The sequence below is a fragment of the Zingiber officinale genome, chromosome 2B (assembly GCF_018446385.1).
Source record: "Zingiber officinale cultivar Zhangliang chromosome 2B, Zo_v1.1, whole genome shotgun sequence".
NCBI classification, from domain to species: domain Eukaryota; kingdom Viridiplantae; phylum Streptophyta; class Magnoliopsida; order Zingiberales; family Zingiberaceae; genus Zingiber; species Zingiber officinale.
Window position 1 is genome coordinate 10,295,847 of NC_055989.1, and position 10,543 is coordinate 10,306,389.

Here is a 10,543-nt window from a genome sequence, read left to right on the forward strand (position 1 = left end):
ATTTTATTGTTGAGACACTGGAGAGGGGTGAAATTTCAAGTGGTCGAGGACATAATCAAGAAACTACCCTTCAACGTGCTGCGAATATACTGTTGGTGCAGCGGAGACCGGCAAGAGGGGAGGGTGAATTGCTGTAAATAAAAATGAAACTACCCTCCTCGGATTTCAACTCAGAATTTAAATCAGCAATAAAATAACAATTAAATTAAGGAGACAGAAAAAGAAACAGAAACAGAAATTTAACCTGGTTACAACCAAGAGGGTTGTTAATCTAGGGCAATAAAAAGCTCTACTAGCAGAATCTCCTTTACTGTAGGCGGAGAAGCCTTTTTACACTTAGAACGCTCACTTAGTTGCTAGGAATTGTTTACAAGTTGGATGCTTGAGTTGTTGCTTCATTCCTAGCTCCAGGAGCCTTTATATAGCTCCTAGAAAGTCTATCCCGAGGGTCCAAGGCGCCTCCAACAAGGTTCAAGGCGCCTCCAGCTCGGTCACGGATAAAACTTTATCCGCAACACAAACGGTCAAATCTGACCTGTTGAAGGCGCCTTCAACAGGGATGAAGGCGCCTCCAAGCCTGATGGAGGCGCCTCCAAGCCTGCTGGAGGCGCCTCCAAGCTGGCAGCTCAGTTTCCAGCTTGGTTTTTCCAGCTTCCGACGCTCCGTTCTTTTGGGTGATTGCGGTCAACCGGAATAGGGCTCACCCGAACCCAATTCCCGGCCTTCTCCTCGAGCAGCCTTCCGTCCCGGCTTAACGTCCCTCGAACGCCGCGCACTCTCTTCACGTCCACCGGAGTACTCTTCCGCAGCTCTCTCGTCCTTCGGACGCACCGAGCCCGTCGGCTCCCTTCCCGTGCCGTCCTTCTCGCTAGTTGCATCTTCCGCTCGACTTCCTGTGTTCCTAAGCTCCTGCACAGTCAGACACAGGGATCAAACATAGCAGGACCTAACCAACTTGGTTGATCACATCAAAACTACCACGGGGTCCAACATATACATTGGGTGTCACATTACAATTCTTTGATTAGTTTGATTCTTATGTTCTCTGTTGTCAGTGATGTGCTTGAAATGATTTCAGAAGATGATTCCAGTTCTCCTAAAAAAAAACTGAAGCATTTAATTTATTGGAGTAATACTTTCATTTGATTTGCATTCAATCTATATTTGATGAAACATGTCTTGGGAATTTTGAATGAATTGTCGATGGCATTACAAAAGAAAGATCAGGATATTGTAAATGCAATGAATTTGGTACAAGTATGCAAACACTTACTCCAAAACATGAGAGAAGATGGTTGGGATTTTTTTTTAGAAAAGGTTCATTATTTTTGTCAACAACATTACATTGATTGTCTCAAAATGGATGATATGTTCACACGTTAGGCACCACGTGGTCATCCCCATTGTAATCCACCAAACGTGACAAATTTACATCACTATCGACTTGATTTATTCTATGGTGTTATTGATATGCAACTTCAAGAATTAAATGATCGTTTCTCAGAGGCAAGTACAAAGTTATTTTTTTGTGCAGCTTGTTCGTGTCCACACAACTGTTTTGGCTTTTGACAAGAAAAAATTATTGCAACTGGGTGAGTTTTATCCATAAGATTTCTCAAGATTTGATCTTCTCGTACTTGATGATCAACTTGAAACTTATATATGTGATATGTGTTCTAACAAAACATTTCAAGGATTGAAAGGCCTCGGTGATCTTTCAGAGAAGTTAGTTATGTCAAAGAAAAGTATGGTCTATCCATTGGTTTTTAAGCTTTTGACATTGACATTAAGTTTACCAGTTGCGAGTGCGACGGTAGCGATAGTGTTTTTTGCCATGAGAATTATAAAAGACAGATTGCATAATCGAATGAGTGATAATTGGATGAATGATAATTTTATTGTCTATGTAGAGAAAGATATATTTCTAACAGTTGATATGAAGCAATTATACAAAAGTTTCAAAATATGAAGACTCGAAAAGAATAATTGTAAGATAATTATGTTGTGATGTTTGATTTCATGTTGTATGCTTTGTTAATAAAAGAATTAGCATACTAACTTAAAATCTTTACAACTCTCCTTTGAAATTAATTTATTCTTTAAAAAATTATGCAGTTCTACTAATGCTGAATATGTCATGTTATCACTCATAAGCATAAGTTTTAGCTTCACATTTTGAATTTTGATAGCAAGTGCTAATTTGTCTAATTCATTTGTATCTATTTCTATGCAGATTTCAATGTGGATGATGTTGGCTTGATGTTTGAAAATTATGAAGAACTTTTGAGTGTATCTCCTAGCCAAGAATCTTTTTGAAGAAGATGATGAAATAGATAGTTTTTGTGATATTAGGGAGGCAATCCGTTTGGACAAGCTCATCGGGTTAGCTTTCATTTTGCCATTTGGGGTTTAATTATTATGTCAACTTCTATGCATCATATTCTGTTCTATTATATATTGAAACATGATTATCTATTCATTTCTCTAAGTTTTTCCAATGAGGTACACTCAATATATATATTGGTTAGTCTTTGTTGATCTTTGATTTTATACAACAACAGCAACAACAACAACCAAGCCTTTTCCCACTAGGTGGGGTCGGCTGTATTAATCCTTTTACGTCATTGAACTCTATCTCCTACTATATCATTATCTATATTTAAATATTTTTTTTTATTGTTGCTAACCAAGTCTTTTTTGGTCTTCCTCTTCCTCATTTGATATGCATGTTTATCATAATTTCACATCGCTTAACTGGAGCATTTATTGATCGTCTTAGTACATGTCTGTAACATCTTAAACGTGTCTCTTGAAATTTTTCCATGCATAATTTTACAATTATAAAATTTTAATTTTGTTTTACTTTATTAAATATATTATATTATTGCTTACACTCAACCAATATCCTAGTTTCGCCTTTGACGCAAATCTCTAATGTGACGGGCTAGAAGCTTCTAAAGTACGATTTGTATTCTAGACATGCTCTGTTGTCGGTGGCAAAACTTCCAAAAGAGTACGATAAGATATGTAGATAGGTCCTACTGTAGGCCAACCGGAGGCCACTCGGCAGGGATGTCCCAATTCGATCGTAGTGAACAGAGATATCGGTCTGTCCTTCATTCAAATTTCTTGTTATCGGAAGACTACCTTTTATCTGACCGGACATGCCATCCGATCGGTAGGGATAGTGAGCCGGGAGATTTCAGAGGATGATCGCTCGGACGGTCATATCCGACCAGCATTGGAGGCTCGTTTGGCCAACTTCACTTGATCTGTGGTCCTGAGCCTTTGACTATTTTAACTTTGACCTCTACGTCAGTCGCACTTTCTTACTTTTAACTATCTTTAGTGGAGCCCTTTTTCATCACCCAGTAACCAATATTTAGGTGTAATTGTGTAAGATACTAATAATTTGCTTTTCAACTGTTTTCCAAAGGTATAATTTAGAATTGTTTGGTTATCTGCTTGTGCATATCTGAGGCTTCACCGAGACAAGAGTCTTGTTTTCTGCATGATAACAACCTTTTAGTTTCTGACAGGTTTCGACTCTATGTCGTCCAGGTACTTAATAAGATCATTGAGGACTTGTTTGATGCACATCCAATCAGCAAAAGAAAGCTCAAGGAGCTCTGGAACAAACCCCATCCAAAGTCTTTGCTGGGGATGTATTAGGTACCTTAGTTGCCACGGTTACGTTCTTCCCATTTAGGTCGGTAAAACACACCAGATGGTCAATTTCTGGTGGCATTATGGTAAAACTTGTTTCAGAAAAAAATAATCTTGAGACGTTTTTACGTTGTCAAGCTTCTTGATGATCATACACTTTGATAATTGTAGTTCTTGGTAGAGGATAGTTAGAGAGCAGCATTTTGACTTGAAACCTATATGGAAAGAGCGAGAATTGATCGAGAAATTGACATGAAATTAACTTAGTGATTCGATCTATTTCGACATTCTGACATATTAGAAGATCTCTTAATATTTTAGAGTTTAGGGTTGAGTATTAAGAGGAATCTCAAATGGGATATGTATAATTTGTATTCTGAATTTACTTGATAGATAAACTAAAGTTAAAGATCATCTATTTTCAGGATTAGATCTAATCATAAATGATAAGACAAATTATTCTTCATAATATAAATAGCAAGTTGAACCTAAGGTTTTCCTATTATTTCTGTAACATACCCATCAATTGAATAGTCTAATATCCATCTAAGTTGCATGGAGAAAATTTGCCAAGAAAATCAAGAACAATCAATTGCCTAACAAGACTATTCGTCCCAAGGGACTGACATAGATAAATACTATCTCATTTGCTGACACCGTAATTAGTTAAGAGTGTGTTTGGTTTAAGTTATCGAAAGTAGATCTTCTAGTCCTTTTTTTTAGATCAGGGGATGAATCACTTATATATAATTGTGACCGGATCGTGACCACGATCTGTCCACAATTGATTACGATCCCTTTTTGGATTCATCGTCCTCTTTAGATTATAGTTTGGTTTACATAGGGTGGCCGGAGCCGCTCGGAGGCCACTGGTGGTGGACAAGTGGCCAGGTTGCTGGATGGCAAGCGGGAGTGGCCTTCGGCCGCCCTTTCCGAACCAAACTATAACCTGGAGGGGGCGATGTACATAGGAAGGAATCGCAACTAATTGCGGCCGGATCACAGCCACGATCCGACCACATAAGTAGTCCATCCTCTGGTCCACAAAAAAATGGATTAGGAGATCTGCTCTCCATGTTATCATGCATAACCTTATATGATTACTAGGTAATCACATAACCAAGTTTATGGAGAATAAAATATATCAAATGTTGTTTGGTTCAACTTAGATAATGCAACAAAAACTTATTTCTTTGAAGATTTTAATGAATAACCTACTTTAATATTTTACTATATTACCCTTAGTTACAAAATCAATTATATATATTATTAGTATTATTATTATTATTAAACTCTACGTTTTTTTAATGTTTTTTTACTTTTTTTTCACGTTTTTCTTTATTTTTATATGCATTTTTTATTTTTTAAATTTTTTTATTTTATTATTTTTTACATTTTTTTATTATTTTTTAAAGTTTTTTTTAATTTTTTAATTTTTTTATATATTTTATTTTTTTAAAATGTTTTTTCTATTTTTTTATATTTTTATTATTATTATTATTATTTTATTTTTACGTTTTTTATTTTTAAAGTTTTTTTAATTTTTTTAAAAAATTTTTTAACGTGTTTTATATTTTTTTTTACAACTTTTTTACGTTTTTTTTCCTATTTTTTTATGCTTTTTTATTTTTTAAATGTTTTATATATATATATATATATATATATATATTTTTAATTTTTTTAATGTTTTTTCCTTTTTTTTTTTCCAATTTTTTTATTTTTTTCCTATTTTTTTAGTATTTTTTTAACATATTTTTATTTTTTTTTATGTTTTTCTCTTATCGGAAAATATTTTTGATAAAAAAATTCGTTAACTCTAAAATAAAAAAAAATCTTAATTTTATGAGATTTTCCGATTCCGGATTGCATGCCTCTTTTACTGACGTATTAGACATGAAATATTATTCGAAAATAATCGATTACCTAAATTAAATAGAATTTTTGTTGATAACCTTAAATGGATAACAAAAGTTATAAAGGATAAGTTCCAATCAAACACAGCTAATTGTCTAAAGCAACAATTAGAATGGAGAAGGAAGTGAAACTTCACCTTTATTTTCCAGTGGGTTTTAGAAATTGTCACAGGATAGAGTTACTTATTAATAACATTAATTATTTCTTCGTGCCGCGCCGCACACGGCCTGCTCTATAGACTGAAAACTTTATAAGAATGTGAAGAACCAGAGAGACGAATCTCATCAATTGTCCCCGTAGATCCACTTCTCAGCATTGCTGGTGTAGGAAACTAATTCGCTTGGAGTGAACCACAGCTCAATTTCATCCTTGGCTGTTTCAGGACCATCGCTCCCATGGATGATATTTCTGCAATGAAATTTAATTTAATTTATTTTTCCAATGAGAAGGAAAACACTATAGAACAACAAGAAACAACGTAATGGTCAAAAATATCCATGCTTATAAGCCACAGGTAAATGGAGTTCAGTTTCACACTACGAGTGCATATGCAATACTAAATATTTTCAATTAGTTACACGATATTCATAAGCCTCAAGGAGTAACATAACATACATGTATCTTTCTCATTTAAATATACATGGAAATGTCTTGGAACAATTATGGTAGTATATTTCAAGAAAAAGGCTTCAAAAAATTGATAAAACAGTGAGTTCTTTTTTTTTTTCCTTTTATCAACTTCCTCGAGTTGAGTGTTTTTTGTTTGATCCAGAAGAGCTTTTGGTTGATCAGAGTCTATGTGGCAAAAATCACCTAAACCTACTAAAATTTTCTTTATGCAAAATAATATCCTAAAGAGGAAGATAAAAATAACCTAACCAAATAGGATATCTGGAATGAAGTGTACTATTTACCTGCTTTTCCAATATATATATTTTTCATATCAGCTGTAAAACCATATTTTTGAGATCTCTTGGATGAAGAAGATAAAATAAAAACTTCTCAGCGCATACCTTCCAACAACAACAGCAAGATCACCTCTGATTGTGCCAGGTTCTGATTTTTGAGGATCAGTAGCACCAATTAACTTTCGACCATATTTTATGACCCCTTCCCCTTCCCAAACCTACAATTTAAATTGTTGATGGAATCAATGTCAATAAATGGAAAAACAGCAAATTGTGATCCCCTTCCCAAACCTACAATTTAAATTGTTGATGGAATCAATTTCAATAAATGGAAAAACAGCAAATTGTGAGTCCAATTGGGATGGAAATGAGATCTAACTTCAATATCACAATAATCTTTGATGGAAGGTAACAAAACTGTTATCTTACCATTGCAACCACAGGGCCTGAGCTAAGAAAGTCACAAAGGCCATTAAAGAAAGGCCTTTCTTTAAGATCGTGGTAGTGTTTCTGGGCAAAATCTTTGGTAGGAATCACGACCTTTATTGCCACAAGCTTAAACCCTTTTCGTTCAAAACGAGATATAATCTCTGCAATCTGAAGAATAAAGAATGATCAGGTGTAGTAGAAGTGAAGGAAAAATATTGTTCAAGAGAGAAATAAAACAAAGTTCGGAAAACAATTTCTTCGATCATATAAGCAAAATTTGGCTATCAGTGTCTATCTTGGAATCTAGCATATGCCATGGTGTTAAGAGAAATCAAAGTTGCATTGCCAATGTGTAGCTCAAAATTATCATGAATATTCAGTGGAAGAATACTATCTTTATGCACATATAACAACTCAATCCTAAGGTTAATTATTTGTTAGACTTCACATAGTTTGTTAACCATCTAAGATTAAAAACCATAAAAAATTTGAAAAACATAATTTTACTAGCATGTAGGATAGACATGTGATCTGAAATTATGTAGGACAGACATTAAATCTTTTTGTAAAATTGCTAAATTCATCTATGATTATAAATAAAATCATAAAATTGATAATTAAAATTATCAAAAATCACATAATTAGGGAGTTATGATAATTAACCTAACATATAGTTATCATAACTGATGGATGCTGTAAACATGTTGCCTTGATCTCATATCTCAACTACAATCTGTAATTATTATTTTCTTTATACATAGTCTCAGCATTTGTGGAAACATGTTAATAAGTAATTAGCCTAGAAGTTAGAGATGTTAATTACTAAATTTATCATAAACTTTGAAGTTTTAACAATCATCACATATTATCAATTTTGTAATAAATCTAACAAGAAAATTAAATGAACATTTTTAATTATATATATTTTTTAAAAAAGTCTGCAACATATTTTTTAAAATAAAAAAAATCATGTTTGACTATGCAATCAGCCCTCTAAGGAAATTCTATATGCTAGTAAATCTTGGATTTTCATTTTTGTTATATAAATACAAAAGTAGGGTGATAGGCAGACAAAGGTAGAAACGAAAAATGTCAATAGTAAAAAATAACAGCAATATACAAATTTCACAAATAAGTGAAACATTGGCCCAGGGTCTCAGTCAATGTTATCTTCTGCTTATCTATGAAATATCTAAATGAAAACATACCAGCCCTCTTTGCACTCCGTCAGGCTTGATTGCAATGAATGTTCTCTCCAGCTTAAGTAAATATAGACCATTGTTAGAAAAAAAAATAATATTACAACATAGATACATAGCTCAATAAATCCATCTTCTGCAGATTTACCTCTGCTGCATGTAGCTGTTGGTCTTGAAGCATGTACACTGCCATCCAAACGAAAAAAGAAAGAATAAATAAGCATGCTACCAACTAAAAGCAGTACACAAGGAAAACCTATAATGTTACCTCCAAATGAACGATCATTAGCACTTAGCAACATGCAAGGAATGTAAAAATGGACTTTTACACCAAAAATTCAATGTATAAAGTAATAAAAACACAAATATAGGATATTCACCTCCAGCAGGAACAGCCAGGGCACCATATAACCATCCAATTGATGTGCTTCCGGCACCAGCCTTATAAGAAAGAGAGCATGCTGATCCTCTGACAACGGTTGTGGTTGCTGCAGCTACTGCACGCCACTCTGGAGAATATATCAACTTGTCAGTTGAAAGTTAGAGTATTGTATGTGAACAATTCGCAGTCAAGGAAAAAACACTGACATCGCTCTCATCATGCTTGTTCCTCAAAATGTTGCAGACAATGAATTGTAATCAATACACAAATGGCTAGTGAAACTGGACTAGTATAGTGCAATCTCTTGCATATAGACTAGGGATCACGATGAACTTAGTAATTGAATTATTTTTGGCAGCACTGTTATTGATAAAAAATATTTAACAAGCTCCACCATAACTAAAGGCAGACATGAGATCACCAAAACAAGGAGGGATGACGAGTCATAGAGAAGTCTAAAGGAATGAAATAAATAAAATAGACCTAAGAATGGCGCTAAGATGAGTGATCCAGATTTTTGTTATCCTTTACTGTTTAGTTGTACGAAATAAATGATTAAATTCCATGCTTACTATGGCATACACTCCCTTGCTTTGCACCCTGTTAATAAATGGTTGATTAGGAGCTTGGTGCGATGGTAAACAGGCAGACGAGTTTCTTAAGCAACGAGAGTTCAATTTTCATGCAAATAAACATCTACGGCACTTGAATCACTAGTGGTGTTAGGTCGTCCCCGGTGATCCACTTGTGCTTTCCAGATTTATCTGGCAGGTGGAAAACTCCTGTAGGACCGGACCTGCCACCTCCAAATGAATGAAGGCAAAAATACCTAGACACTTCTTTTTTTTTAGAAATATTATAACAAAAGTGAAAGAGCTATGAAGTACAAACAAACTACATGGAGCATTTAATAAATCTGTGATTAGTGGAAGCTACTAGGTTGATTATGCCCAATAATTTTCTGTACAGTATATCTTAATAAGCGAGTAGTATACTTTAATAAAACTTAAGTGAACTCCAATTCTAGAGGGATCACAGAAAGAGGAACAAGATAAAGGCATTGAAGTTTTTAAAAGTAAGACACCAATAATTGTGTTCCCCATTCTATTTATTTCAGAAGCCAGGATGGCCAAGTCCCTTGTCTCAGTTATCCTAACATGATGGTCCACTTATCACCCCGGTAGTATGAGCAAGTGCAAGGTGATTTGAGGTTGTGCTTGTGCCATTGTCATCAAGTGTATGCCCAGTGAATCTAATTGCTCCATATCTAGATCATATTTGTGTACTTCTCCAATTCAAAAATAAAAAAATTAAAAATCCTCTACGCCTGTTTATTTTTTTGAAGAAAGCAAATCAAAGTTCCAAAAGCATGTGCCCAATCAATTTCTGTTAACTAGCCTTTTCCAATTCGATTGGAAATATAAATGAGTCCGTAATGGAACAGAGAAATAAGATACTATTCACGAAATATCTCTAACTAATGATGAAGAAACAGACCAACAGAACAAAAGCATTCGTCCAATCAGGTTCTGTTGGTTTACATTTTTCCAATTCGTTTTGAAACATATTTTTTTTAAAAAAAAAACATAATATTTTAAGCACGTATGGTCACAACAATTCAACAAAATCCACATTTTTCCAAACAAACGCAACCCCAACGCGAGATTTGAGATCGAGATAATTAAGAGTCGCATTCTACACTTCCGATAGATAACAAAGTGCACTTATCTTTTGTAGTAGAAATAAATTTTTAGAGAAAACACGATCTAAAAACAATCAATTAAGCTCCACGCCTGTTCATACGAATAGATAACAAAACACGATCTCAAAGAGTCAAAGTCCAAGAGAAAGGCTACTCTGAAACCTCAATAGAAAAGGCAGGAAAAAAAAAACTAGAGAACTCACGGCCGGGAGAAGAAGAGGTCCGAGAGGACGAAAGGAGACTCCTCGCCGCCCTCGAGGCAGATCGGAGGATCTGAGAGTTCATCGAGACCACGGAGAGAAGAGATGGCGTCGCTGCTTCGAGTGGCTCTCGTCAGTTTACT

At 34.5% G+C, this 10,543-nt stretch overlaps 1 protein-coding gene across 1 annotated transcript; it reads right to left on the reverse strand.

Moving 5' to 3' along the window:
- Positions 1-5,687: 5,687 nt before the first annotated feature.
- Positions 5,688-10,543, reverse strand: LOC122045263 (nucleoside diphosphate kinase 3-like). The gene is made up of 7 exons (XM_042605403.1): positions 10,404-10,543; positions 8,497-8,625; positions 8,265-8,302; positions 8,126-8,176; positions 6,918-7,085; positions 6,594-6,706; positions 5,688-5,988 (listed from the first exon to the last, which is right to left on the reverse strand). Exons 1-7 carry the CDS (start codon positions 10,483-10,485, stop codon positions 5,865-5,867), a joined length of 705 nt encoding a protein of 234 aa, XP_042461337.1. The 5' UTR covers positions 10,486-10,543; the 3' UTR covers positions 5,688-5,864.